The sequence below is a fragment of the Gobio gobio genome (assembly GCF_949357685.1).
Source record: "Gobio gobio genome assembly, chromosome: 1".
Taxonomy (NCBI): Eukaryota; Metazoa; Chordata; class Actinopteri; order Cypriniformes; family Gobionidae; genus Gobio; species Gobio gobio.
Window position 1 is genome coordinate 37,726,654 of NC_137097.1, and position 13,838 is coordinate 37,740,491.

A 13,838-nucleotide genomic window follows, 5' to 3' on the forward strand; every position below is an offset into this window, starting at 1 on the left:
AAAACAAACAAACATGAAATTTGTATATAACAAATATTTCCATGGTGAAAAAACATCTAAACATTTTGACCAGTGTGGCTCACACAATGACAAGAACACTTTTTTATTTTGGTGGCACTGGGCAAACTGACACAATAACTAGATTTTGAGATCTGTGATAATTACATCTACTGTTTATAGAACGTGATTGAGAAAAACTGTAATAAGAAAAGTTTGAGCATCAAATCATCATATTATATGATTTCTGAAGGATCATGTGACACTGAAGACTGGAGTAATGGTGCTAAAATTTCAGCTTTGGAATACAGGAATAAATTACATTTTAAAATATTCAAGTACACAACATGTAGGGCCTATATACAACGTTTGCATAAGTGCAGGACATGGATATGTACTGAATATTTATAGATATATTTATATATATTCAGTACATATCCATGTCCTGCACTTATGCAAACGTTGTATATCCTGCACTTGCTGCTATTGCACTTCTGATTAGACCTAAACTGCATTTCGTTGCCTTGTACCTGTACTTGTGTAATGACAATAAAGTTGAATCTAATCTAATCTAATCTAATTTAAATTGTAATGATATTTTACAATATTACTGTTTTAACTGTATTTTGATCAAATAAATGCAGCCTTGGTGAGCATAAGAGACTTCTTTCAAAAACATAAAATAAAAATAAAAACAATTAAAAAAAATCATACCAACCCAAACTTTTGAACAGTAGGAAAATCTGGTTTTGAAAGTAAACTTTTATCTACGTTTTATCTACGTTTTAACATAAACTTTTATGTTGTAATATGAGCAACCACTCAATTACAACACAGAGAACTATAGTACACATAATACAGAGACAGTTCTCAGTTTGTATTGAAGGAGTCATTTTGACCGATTCAGAACTGTATAATTTATTATACTGTGGCACTCCAGGCACATGAAATATACTGACAATGAGCTTCATTTTATATATATATATATATATATATAAAGCAGGCAGAGACGTCCCTCTGTGTGTGTGATTTCATCTCTTGTTTAACAGGGTGATGAAATCTGACAAGAACATTATGCGCTGGTCTTTGCATGAAGGAATAAGCGCTCTCTCTTCTCTGTACGGAAGCCTCAACAATGTTGATTCATATGAGACTTCATTGAGGGGCTGTGGCATATGTGCCATGGCTCTGTGTGACCTGGATATGAGTCATACCAAAAGTGTTTTCCCCTTGATCCAGAGAGAAAGAGAGTGAGAAAGACAGAAGCACAAAGATAGAATGATAGACAGATAGAGAGTGAGAAAGACAGAAGCACAAAGACAAAACGATAGAAAAACTGGTAGATAGACTGGTAAATAGAACAAATGATCGATCGATCGATCGATAGATAGATAGATAGATAGATAGATAGATAGATAGATAGATAGATAGATAGATAGATAGATAGATAGATAGATAGATAGATAGATAGATAGATGATGGATGATGGATGATGGATGGATGGATGGATGGATGGATGGATGGATGGATGGATGGATGGATGGAACGGTAGGACGATCTCAAAGGGCTGTAATGAAAATGAGGGAAGAAAGAGAAAAGGAAAGTGTTACTTGATTAATTCATGTTTCCTCTTCCACCTGTAAAGAAAAAAACACACACACACGTTCGTACAAACATAAACACTCGCGCATTAGAAACACATAGACAGCTTCTGCATGCGGATTCATTGTGATCGTTTCAGTGGCTTCCTGCTTTATTTGGCTGTCATTGTGAACAGGTATCGTGGCCCTTGAGGCCCCTCAGCCCAGCGGTCTCCGCAATGCTATCAATTACTCATGTGGTAATGAGGGGCGCTAATGAACGCACACCTGAGGAGCGCAGCTAGAACGCATCGCCACCAGAGCGTGTCTCCACGCTAATATTTCTCATACCTCTCTCTGGCATCAAGAGGTGGAGTTGGAGACAAACCCAGCGGCAAACAGTTTGCACATGTCACTCCACGAACATTCATGAGATTCACGAATAATGTAGGCCTAATACATATTAATGACTCTCAGCTGCAGCGGTTTCAAAGCTCTCCGTCTCTCTCACAAAGACCAAATTACACCAAAACACCTAGTGCTCGTATATACTCCCACTGTTTAACACTTCCAGAAGAGTTTGGGCTGGAATACCACTAAAATATGTTCTCTCACATTTACATCCTTGCAAAAAAAAAAAAAAAAAAAAAACTCTTCTAAGGATTTATGAGGCCAAAATAAAACAAGCAAATGCAGTCAGGATGTGCAGTGAATATAAACAACTGCATTTTCTTTTCTTAGGTTCTGGTGAAGGAATGCAATCATATAGTGGCATGGCAGGCGGCTGGCTATGTGTATAACATTATGTGCAGTACAATGAGCAAAAAGTATTTGGATACTTAAGCCACGCTTATAATGTATGAATGTCACTGTATTACATATCAAACCAAATGGCATGTATTTCCTAGTGAGAAAAAAATATATATTTCCTTGATTATATATGGTATATATATACAAGGCTCATTGATGCAGGTGGAGAGTGAAGGCTGGCCCGTGTGGTCCAATCAAACAGACGAGCTACTGTAGCTCAAATTGCTCAAGAAATTAATGCTGGTTCTGATAGAAAGGTGTTAGAATACACAGTGCATTGCAGTTTGTTGCGAGTGGGGCTCCTTCTGGAGCATCAGTGAATGTTTGAACTCTTTTTAATAGTTGAGTCCCTCAATTGTCCTCAGTGTGAAAAGATGCATCTCAAAATCATACAGTCACTGCTGGAGAGGGTTCAAATATGCAAAGATGCCGGAAAACCGAAGATATTGCCAGACCTGAAGGATTTTTCTGAAGAACATTGGGCAGTTTAACTGTTCAGGACAAACAAGATACTCAAGAACAGCTGTGTATCATTCAGGGAACAGCACACAGTATTAAGAATCAATGGCAATTTTTTTGTCTTGTATACGTAAATATCTTTTATGTAAAATATCTTATTCAGGACAGTACTAAATAAAAAATAACATGCATTTTGTATGATCTCTTTTATTCTGTTAAAATTAGTCACATTTTCACAGATTCTGCAAGGGGTTCACAAACTTTCAAGCAGCACTGTATACACATACCTGAACTTGAAAATCAAACAGAATAAAATGATTAAATTACACACTATATTTGTTCATTATATTAATATTTAATTAAATTAATAATAATAATAATTAAATTTGGGTTTAATTCTTATAATTCAAACAATAATGATAACATCAATAAGGCAAAGTTTGATCAAACAAAAATAAATCAAAGATTTTAAATATGGTTACTTTCTTAGCATAAAAGAGATGACAAGCCACCCACTCCACTTTTTTTGGCATGAATAGCAACGCCAAAGAAATGATTAATGTCTGTTTGCAAGGATGTGAACAGCAGAGAGTAATTGTCATCTTGTAATTACTGTCATTCTGACCTGACGATGTACATGGACAGATTTTGAGCATACTGCCTATTGTGAAGACTAACTTAAGATACCATACTTTTAAATGCATCTAATTGCCTTTTTTTGACCTGGCTAAGTTTATCAGATCAGCGCAAGTATCAAGTGCGTGTGGTCTTGTTATATAATGCAGAACGACAGTGGACACCGAGGAAAGATGCCAACCGTCACGACTAAACAGATTTCTGCCACAAGAGCAAATGAGGACGTATTGCAGAGGTCGTCGATGCATTAATGCTTCTTGGCCAACATAGCCTCGGGCTGTATGGAGTTCGAGCGACTCTCCACTGACTGAGTCAGGCGCTGCTGTTTGTCTTTATGAGGCGCTGCCCGTTTGTCATGTCCTCTGAGACATTGAGCTCTGTGGATATGAGGGCCAGAAAGTTTGACTCCTGCTGGCACTCAGCAGCCGACATTGACATGTTGCCTACATTCGCGTTTGTGTGCGAGCCTTTGTGTGTGTGTTGGCGGGCATACTGACTCTGCCCTAAAGTGTGTTTGTGTGTGCGAGGCTGTAAGACAGTTTGGCTGAATCTGTCGCCGTTCTGTCTCGGGTGGCTGTTATCATGGATTCTGTCAGAAGCGCCGCAAGCCAAGCTATGTCCTTAAACGCAGTAGCCCTTATTCCTTCTTCCTTACATATTAAATAAACAAACAAATGGACATATGTCGGTGGTAAACACGCCAATAACGGCGCGGAACGTGTTCTCCAGCAGCCGTGAAAGATGGGGCATTATCAGAGCAATTAGGCGCAGTAAATTCAATTAATCTCGACAAATCTCCACAGAGGCCTGCGTGATGCCACCATCCCCCGGTAATTAAAAATGGCCGAATTGGTTCGCCGTTCGAGGGGCGTGATGTCTGGATATAATTGAGGCACGTTTCTATTTATTCCACCACGCTAGCCAACAACATGTGGAGCCCGGAGAGTAGCGGAGCGCGTCCCTTCCGTGCCCACAGTCTCTCGGGGGAGATGAGACTGACGGAGGATTCCGATAATTGGCTGTTTTTTGTCACTTCAGACAACCAAACTTTTCATCATAGAGGAATCAGGTCCCAATTTTCCTCACCTTTCTATTCCTCAAACATAATAAACAAAGTTTTTAAAAATAGGAGGTAAAATGCAAGTCAGCAGCTAGTTAATCACGCATTCCTCTCACCTCTGCACACAGTGCTATTTCAAACCAACATCCTAGAGATGGCAACTGGGGAGGAAGAAAAAAAAGGAGGAAAAATAACTATGACAGGCTAAATGAAGCGGTGAGTAGAGTGGTGAGGCGTGCTAGCGTTTCAACTGTGACTCACCTGCATGCCGCGTGCCAACATATGTCATGCTAACGCACCGACTTAGCAGCCGCAAACTAGCCTGCCCTACACACTTACTCCACCAGAAACAATCTAAACCGTCTATCCTACTATAAATAGCGAGAGAGTACAAGAGAAAACAGGAGAGAACCAAGTCAAGCCATTGTTTTTTGCTGCTGCATGAAAGGAATACGACAATTTAATAATGAAATATTGCAGAAACAAAATAACGGCCAAAACAAACATAAATATTGCCAGAATGAACACAAAAGAGCAAAACATTGCTAAAATAATAACGGAACAAAATAAAGTAATGCTGAAACAACAAAGATGACATAATTAAAGCTTTTGAAATACTATAAAAATATTTACTGTATATAAAAACTAAAGACCAAATTATTATTACGAAAAAAATAAAGAAACAATAAATAATACAAAATAATAGGCTTTTTTAACAACGAAGAAAAAAGATTCTGTCTAAAAAATGAATAAACAATAAAATTGAAATTTTACTTAAAACTGTCGAAACACACACAAAAAAAATGTAAACAGCAGAAAATATTATCAAACAAAATATTCTTAACCCTTAAATTCATGAATGTTTCGGCAATCATTATTACATATTCGGGTCTTTAGTGACCCGGATCTATATCGAAATCTAAATCTCTGAGCCATTTCAAGTTTTGCTGATGATTCTTCCTATTCTTTTGTTTTCTGCCTGCGGTAACTATGAGTGAAACGTCATTTCATCATTGTGTATCAGACATTGCCACCTTGAGGAATAAAGGTGAACTACACTTATTCAGTCATCAAAGATTCAATAATTTTTTGTGCAAAAAAATATATACTTACACTATTTCATAACTCGGGTCACTAGCGACCCTATACACTTTTTACAAAAACTAAAACTAACTTTAATACATGAATGAGGGGAAGGGTAGTGAATGACGACGAGGTATGCGTTTAAGAGTTAAAACAATGAAGACATAAAATAACAAAGACAACATGAAATAGTCAAAAATAAAGAAAAGAAACATAACTAAAAAATAAGACAAAATAACAGAATAATGTTGAAAGAACTAAAGTGGTATACTGGCAAAATAATGAAGAAACAAAAGAACAAAGACTAAATACAGTCAAAATTACAAATAAATGGAGAAAAAATTACATGAACTACTATAGAAACAGTAAATTATGTATAATTACTAACCCTCAACCAAACCCTAATTCTACCCAAACCCTATAGTAAATACATGTTGTTAATTAATATTAACAACATGTTACTCTGTACTTAAATATATAATTACACTGTAACAATGACACTTTATTACCACTTTATTAACTACATGTTATTACTTAAGGATTAAGGGTAGGCTTACAGTTTGGTGTGGGGTTAGTGGCATGTGTAATTATGCATCATTTAGTATCATTACTAGCAAGTACATGTAACTGTCACCTTAAAACAAAGTGTTACCTAGAATACTGTTAAAATATGAAATAAAGAAATACATTGAGTTTTTGAGAGAGAGGGAGAGTCTATAGCCGCTAACTCTGAGGCAAATCTGAGTCTCGCTGAACACTCGAAAGAGGAAAGCGAGGAAGAGTATTTGCACTCTGTGTTTTGATGTGTTTGTGCAGAAGCGGATTGAGGATTACAGTCGCTGAGCAAAGGTGGTCAAAGAGCGCAGGCTGAAGAGTCCTGTTCAATCTGTACAAGTGTGTGTGTGTGTGTCAGTGTGAGAGAGAGAGAGAGAGAGAGAGAGAGAGAGAGAGAGAGAGAGAGTTTGAGAGCTTTAAAAGATAAACGCTCAACTCTTCTGGGCGCCTCCCAAAACCTGGAAAAGAAAGAGAAAGAGACAGAAAAGGGGGAAGTGATAGTGGAGATCGAATAAAAGCATGTCAAAGAAAAAAACAAAAGAGATGAAAGCTAAAGAGCGTGTGTGCGTACGAGACAAAAAGAGAATGCAGCAGGTGAATCCAAAGAGAAACGAGGAAAAAAAAAAGAAAAAAAAAAAGCGAGTGAGTGAAACAAAGGACTGGACAAGAAATGAAAATGTCAGAAGAGTGATTTCGAATGAGAAGAGCACACGGCGTAAGCAAAAGGCTGAAAGAGAGAAAAAAGTGAAAGGAGGATTAGTGAGCAGAGCAATCTGGCAGGTTGTAGTCCATCCTCTTTATTTCCTGTGGGAAGAGCAGAGAAACTGACCCCAGGATTATAGATTAGAGTTAATAACCCCCTTCCCGCTCACAGTAAAAACCATTAACTTCCCCCTAAAACCAAACTACACACCTAAAGCCCCACAGACCCACCCTCCGCTGAATCACGGCCCCGTCTGGACCACCTGCACACGTAAAGTCAGCGCTCATGAGGGGGAGGAGGATAGGGGGTGGGGTGGGGGGGTTTACCGTCTGACGGGAGATTTTCACATGAGTCCAGCTCCCGAACACGTTCGAGTTGGCGTTGGCTCTCTCGAAATTCACACCTGCCTCTCATTCCTGAGTGAAGCAGCGCCACGGAAAGCCGAGCGTTGCCATGGGAATATTAGCATGTGTGCGACTTTAGGTTGTGCTGTCTGAAATAAATTTGAGGTTTGTGTTAACATTCCCATTGTGCAACGCACGCACACGGCGCCCTGACTCTCTCTCGCAGCCTCGCCGCGGCCCAATTTTCATTTTGATTGTCTGTCAGAGGGGAGGTAAAGGTGTTTAATGCCAGATAAAGCACCCTCGGGGTCATTTTGTTACTGTGTGAGGCTGTGCACGAGTGTGTTGGTGTGCTTATGATCACCAATAAAGGCTGAGTCTGCACAGCGCTGGGGATATCGAATGCTTATCTGCCCCGGTTTGTGTGTTTGTTTGTGTACGATGAAGCACCTCCCCGATGTGAAAATCTCCCTCAGCCTCTGGAACGGTGCACTGTCGATGGAAAAAAAAACCGGTTTAAAGTGTGAGAGAGAGAGTGTGTGCATGTGAGTGTAAGAAAGAGAGAGAGAACGGAGAGGATGTGAGTGTGTGAGCATGTGTGTGCGTGAAAGAGAGAACGCACTCGTGAGTGTGTGTGTGCGTGACTGAGCATGAGTGTGTGTGTGGATGGCAGTAGCTGGTTGAGGGGGTGGGGTTTAGGTGGGGTGGGGTTGGGGAGGTGAAGGGACGGGACAGGAGAGGCGAGGGGTTGGACTGTTGGGATGGAGTGTCTGTATGGTTACTCACTGTATGGCACACATTCATACTGGATCTCCAGGTACTTGTAGGTTCCTGGACAGGGGTCAGGAAAAACATCAGACCCAGCCACCACCACACACTGAGTCCGATTATTACACCTGAGAAGACGAGAGAGAGAGAGAGAGAGAGAGAGAGAGAGAGAGAGAGAGAGAGAGAGAGAGAGAGAGAGAGAGAGAGAGAGAGAGAGAGAGAGAGAGAGAGAGAGAGAGAAAGACAAAAAAAGCAAAGTCAAGGGTCATTCCTTCAGTCAATAGAAGGATATAGGGATTAAAGAATACACTATACTTGTTCATTATATTTATATGTATAAACGTGCTGTCTTACAAATACACAATGGCATGTTTACATAGTTCTTTCTACAAAATTTTTGTTAATTTGAATTATATATGTATGTGATGATCATAATGCGTGTAGGTGTGTGTGAGTGATTTTTTTAAATACATTTTTTCTACAGAGAAACTAAAACCACTAAAATTAAATGTCAATTTAATGCGTTTGAATTATAATATAATATAATTAATATAATATAATATAATATAATATAATATAATATAATATAATATAATATAATATAATATAATATAATATAATATAATATAATATAATTAATATAATATAATATAATATAATATAATATAATATAATATAATATAATATAATATAATATAATATAATATAATATAATATAATATAATATAATATAATTAATATAATATAATCATTTCCTAATTTTCTAATTTCTGAAGGATCATGTGACACTGAAGACACTGGAGTAATGATGCTGAAAATTCAGCTCTGCATCATTGTAAAAAATGGCATTTTAAAATATATTAACATAGAAAAAAAGCTAATTTAAATTGTAATTACATTTTACAATAGTAATGTTTTAACTGTATTTTTATTGTCAAACAAATGCAGTCTTGGTGAGCATTACAGACTTAAAAAAAGAAATTGCAATGACCCCAAACATTAGTGTACAAATAAAGAGAGTCAACAAAGAACACAACATTGCTCCAATAAAATTCAATTAATATTTATTTTCAAATGTACTTAAATAATTTGAAAATCAATCAATCAATTAAAAAATTAAAAAAAATCAATCAATTAATAAACATAAAACAATGAAATATCAAATAAATCCGTAAAAATAGATTTATACATTTTATACTGTAACAACAGCAGTGTTTGAGATCAAGAATGTAAGGGGTGTGTGTGTGTGTGTGTGTGTGTGTGTGTGTGTGTGTGTGTGTCCAGTAACAAAAACAAAAAAAATCATAAGTTTGCCTGCCCATTCAGTCTTAACGGATACTAGTAAAATGAACTTGGCTTGCAGTCCGCTCCGAGTTAACCCTAAAAAAATAAACCCTTTAAAACAAAATTAGACTAAAATATCCTACTTTAAATAAAGTGCAAAAACATATTAAAACTTTAACAGAAAAACACTGTTATTTTACAGGTATTTCCTAAATGATTATGATCAAACACAGTAGAAATGTCTTGACCATTTCCCCTTTTTCCCCTATTCTTTGCACAGATGCATCATTACACAACTTTAATAAGCTGGAGATGCACAGAGCACATCTTCTGGAGATCTAATAACCCCAAGTTTGCAAGGTTTGTAGAATAAATCTTTAGTATAGGATAATATATCGATTGAACACTGGTATCTAAGGTGTTATTATGAGTGTGTTTTTTATCATGATAGCTTACTGGCCGAAGTCTCTCTCACAAGTCTGATAGCTTGGAAAAGTAATATCACACCTCTCCTCAACAAGATGCCTGATTTGAGGTGTCATTCATGTTTGTAGGTGTGACATAGGCTACATGTTGAAATGTAATGGTTAGGGTTAGGGGTTTGCTCAAATGTCTAGACGTAATTATGAGCCTAAGCAAGGTAATAATGTGTCAGTAAGCATGATCATGTGACAGACGGCGTCAGTCGAAGGGGTGCGGAGGCAGCGACTATTCCTCCAGCTCAAACCTACTTAGAGCTATATTGCCTCAAGACTAAAGCAGATAAATGTATGAATGCAGGGCTGTTATCGGTATGAAATGCAAACACAGATCTAGCACAGTAAAGATTTAGTCTCTCTCAAACAGATGCAGGGACACTTCTCTTTTCAAATCCCTCTCTCTATACTAGCGCAGCATCATTCCCAGTCCAATCCCTCTTTCAATCTACTCATCCCTCCCACATGCATCCTCTGTTCTTTCTCCCTCCCTCTCTCTCCCTCTCTCTCTCTCTCTCTCTCTCTCTCTCTATTACAAGGCTGATGGATAGCTAGAATAGGGAATCATTGATCTCGTCTGGGAGGAAGCAAATGCTGAGCACAGACAGGGACTGGAACTGCAGGCGGGACACACACACACACAACTGTTATGCTCACATTATTCAAACACACACGCTAAACAGTCACTTAACCACTCAACCGTATCAATACACTCTGGAATACACAGTGCATGCAAACAAAACAGTGACATGAACAGTCAGAGTCATTTGTAACATTTATAGCACTGACAAAATGTTCAAAAAACCCTTTGGATATGCATCATGATGATAATGAAATTATTTTAATTACAACATACTGTTGATGATACTGTTCAAATGTTTGGGGTCGGAAGGAATTTGTTTGGTTATGTTCAAGGCGGTATTACAGTCATACTGTAAACTATTATTACAATTTAAAATAATGTCTCGGTTACGTATGTAACCCTCGTTCCCTGAAGGAGGGAACGTAGACGTACGTCGGACGTGACCGACTGAAAGGGAACTGTTTTTTATGTTAATGTATTGTAAAATTGCATTTATTCCTGTGATCAAAGCTGAATTTTCAGCATCATTACTCCAGTCTTCAGTGTCACATGATCCTTCAGAAATCATTCTAATATGATGGTTTGAAACATTTCTGATTGTAATCAATGTCAACCCGTTCTCACCCCCAACTCGTCACATATTGACACTTGGTTAGGACCCCTCGGCGTCACTTTTTAACTCACAGGGTACCCCTTTAGCGTCATTTTACCGACGCGCAGGGTACTCCATTGATTTCATTAAGAAACATTTGGCGTCATACACAGACGCGTTGGTCATGGACATGTTATCGTCATGATGAAATTATATATTCGGGTATGATTTTGCCATTATGACATATTGGAGTGTGATTCTCAATTTAATCAGCCAACATAACGTTACTTTTATTTTTTTAGTTACGCTATTACACGTTTGAACATGTAACCCAACCCCATCCCATCCCTAAACCTACCCAAAAACACAGGATATAACAGGCAGATACGACTGCAGGCACAATTTATTAAAAAAAGTACAAATAGTATTTCAAGTGTTACGAGGCCAAACGATTGATTTGCGCGAAGAAAATCCCCAAAAACGATCAGCGTCTCCGTCCGCCGAAGATCATGCACACATTTCAAAAGTTGCCATTCGAAGAAACGTTACGTCAGCTTTGATAGTGAAATTGCATTGGCTCTCGTATATCTCATGACCAATTGCGTCATTACGTCAGCTTTGGCTCTCGTGTGTCTTGTGACCGATTGGGTCATGCTAAAGAGTCATGTGTATCTTCTGAATGAGATATGACTGAGTGCGTGCATGCATTCATGGAGCGGCGGGATCATCATTTCAGCGATTAAAACATTAAGATCAACTCTGTTCTTTATATGAAGATATCGTATGACTTCAGAAGACTTGGAATGCAACATGAGTTAATACTTTTATACTGTTTTTGGTCAGTTTTTGCAATAAATACCTGTGACTGTACTTTATTTGCCTGTTACGTGTTTTATATTGTTTAGAAGTGGGTAGGTTTAGGGTAGGAGTTGGGTTAATTGCTCCAAAATATAAAAATAGCCTATAAATATTCATAAAATTATGTCTACTTTTACAAATGCAAAGAATTAAATGCGTCTTGATCTGACGCATTGGGCAAACAACTGAAATCAATGGAGTAAAATAATGCTAAAGGGGTACCCTGTGCGTTAAAAAGTGACGCCAAGGGGTCCTGACCAAGCCTCAATATGTGACAAGTTGGGAGTGAGAACATGTTGGTTCAAAACAGCTCTGCTGCTTCATATTTTTGTGGAAATCGTGACAAATTTATTTTAGGATTCTTTGAGAAATTTCTAAAGAACAGTGCTTATTTGAAACATAAAGCTTTTGTAACATTATGAATGACTTTACTTTCACTTTTGATCAATTGTCCCTGCTGAGTAAACTGTATTCACTGTTCCCTGTAAAATGCAGGCAGACATAAATGTGTAGGGAAAGCCATTTTTGCTTCATTGCTAAACAAAAGTAGTATTATTATTATTTTAAATATTTAAGTCAAACCAAAATGTATTCAACATTTTCTCACATTATCACAGTTTATTCGCTATAGTTTAGAAAATGGTAATACAATATGACAAGAATTCAGAGTTAAGCTGTGTCAGAACAAATTAATCTTGATAATGTCAGATAACTTTGATAGAAAGGTATATAATGGATTACAATCAACCAATCAGCTTTCAGCTGTTCAATTTAAGTACACATTTAGACAATACCAATTTAGGTCAACCAATGACCAAGCAATGCTTCATTTTGTTCAATCTGTGGTGTAAAAGGTCACATTAGCAATTCAAGAAAAAAAAAAAACACTTAAGCAAAACATGGTCAGGTCAAAGTGTCTGAAGAATTTTGGTCCCACATTTTTATCAATTTTACTGGTAATCCACTGTATGAAGAATTTTTGGGTATAATGTGTCACAGTTTACTTTATTTTGCTATCCTCACTTACATAAATTAACTATAGTGTCCTGCACCCACTAGTAAAAAATATATATCTGGTGTCTGAATAATTTTTGGTTTGACCGTATGTATAAACTTTTGAATGTTAGTGTAATATAACATTTGCATTTTTCAAAATGTTTGAATTGTTCTGTTTCAGTTTAACACATTTTTGTCATTTTGCACATTTTTAATCGGCTAAAATGTAATCTTTGTCAGCTGTCATTTATTCAGAAGAAAGGAATTATGACTTTTCATCAAAACTATGAGGTAAATACTGCTCCAATTTACCTTTGTGACATGATCTTGAAGGCGTCTGGCAGGTAGCACTGTACATTCTCCATCTGAAAGGGGTCGGCGTCACAGATCTTGTCGTCCGTGCGACCGTAGTTGGCTGTCTCGATCATGATGACATCACTGCCGGGGCAGCGGAGCTCGATGGGGTACCCCTCGCATGCCAGCTCCCTCCGCATCAGACCAAATGGCATTGCAGAGCGACTTAATGCTACATGAAGAAAGAGAGATGTACATTTAGTATGAATCGTTCAAGTCAACACTGTTGACAACTCATTTTACTTCTGTAATTTGGCACATTTCAGAGTGAAACGGGATATTCAGCGAGGAAAATTGTAGAGCGGGACATGATTGAACTGTGAAAAGTAGATGTTACATACTAGGTGGATAGAAAGGATGGGTTTACAAAGTAATAGGAAACATTATTTCAGAGGCAGAGCAAGACATTTTTACAAAATATTATGAGTAAAATATACAGGGTCAACTTTGACTTCATGTTGATTTTAAAATGAGCCTAACATTTGCATGGATTATCACCAGGTCATGAAGTTACCTGTTAATTAAGAATAACTCTTGGCATTACAGCATATGGAACTGTTCAATACAGCAAACCGTAATGACCCACACACACAGACACACTCAAAATATAAAAAGAGAAAAGACATAAAAATACATAATAAAAAATGGGAAGAAAAGTAATCAGAAGTGCGGGGGTTAAGGGTTTTTTTTTTTTTTAAAA

General features: G+C 37.4%; 1 protein-coding gene across 1 annotated transcript in view; it reads right to left on the minus strand.

The window, feature by feature from the left end:
* Positions 1 to 13,838, minus strand: part of adgrl1a (adhesion G protein-coupled receptor L1a) — a gene marked incomplete at its 5' end in the record, with an annotated part of 111,212 nt that overhangs the window by 65,958 nt on the left and 31,416 nt on the right. The window contains 2 exons of the mRNA XM_079829380.1: positions 8,014 to 8,123; positions 13,097 to 13,310. Of these exons, the coding sequence (XP_079685506.1) occupies positions 8,014 to 8,123; positions 13,097 to 13,310 (324 nt within the window). The remainder of the gene's footprint in view (positions 1 to 8,013; positions 8,124 to 13,096; positions 13,311 to 13,838) is intronic.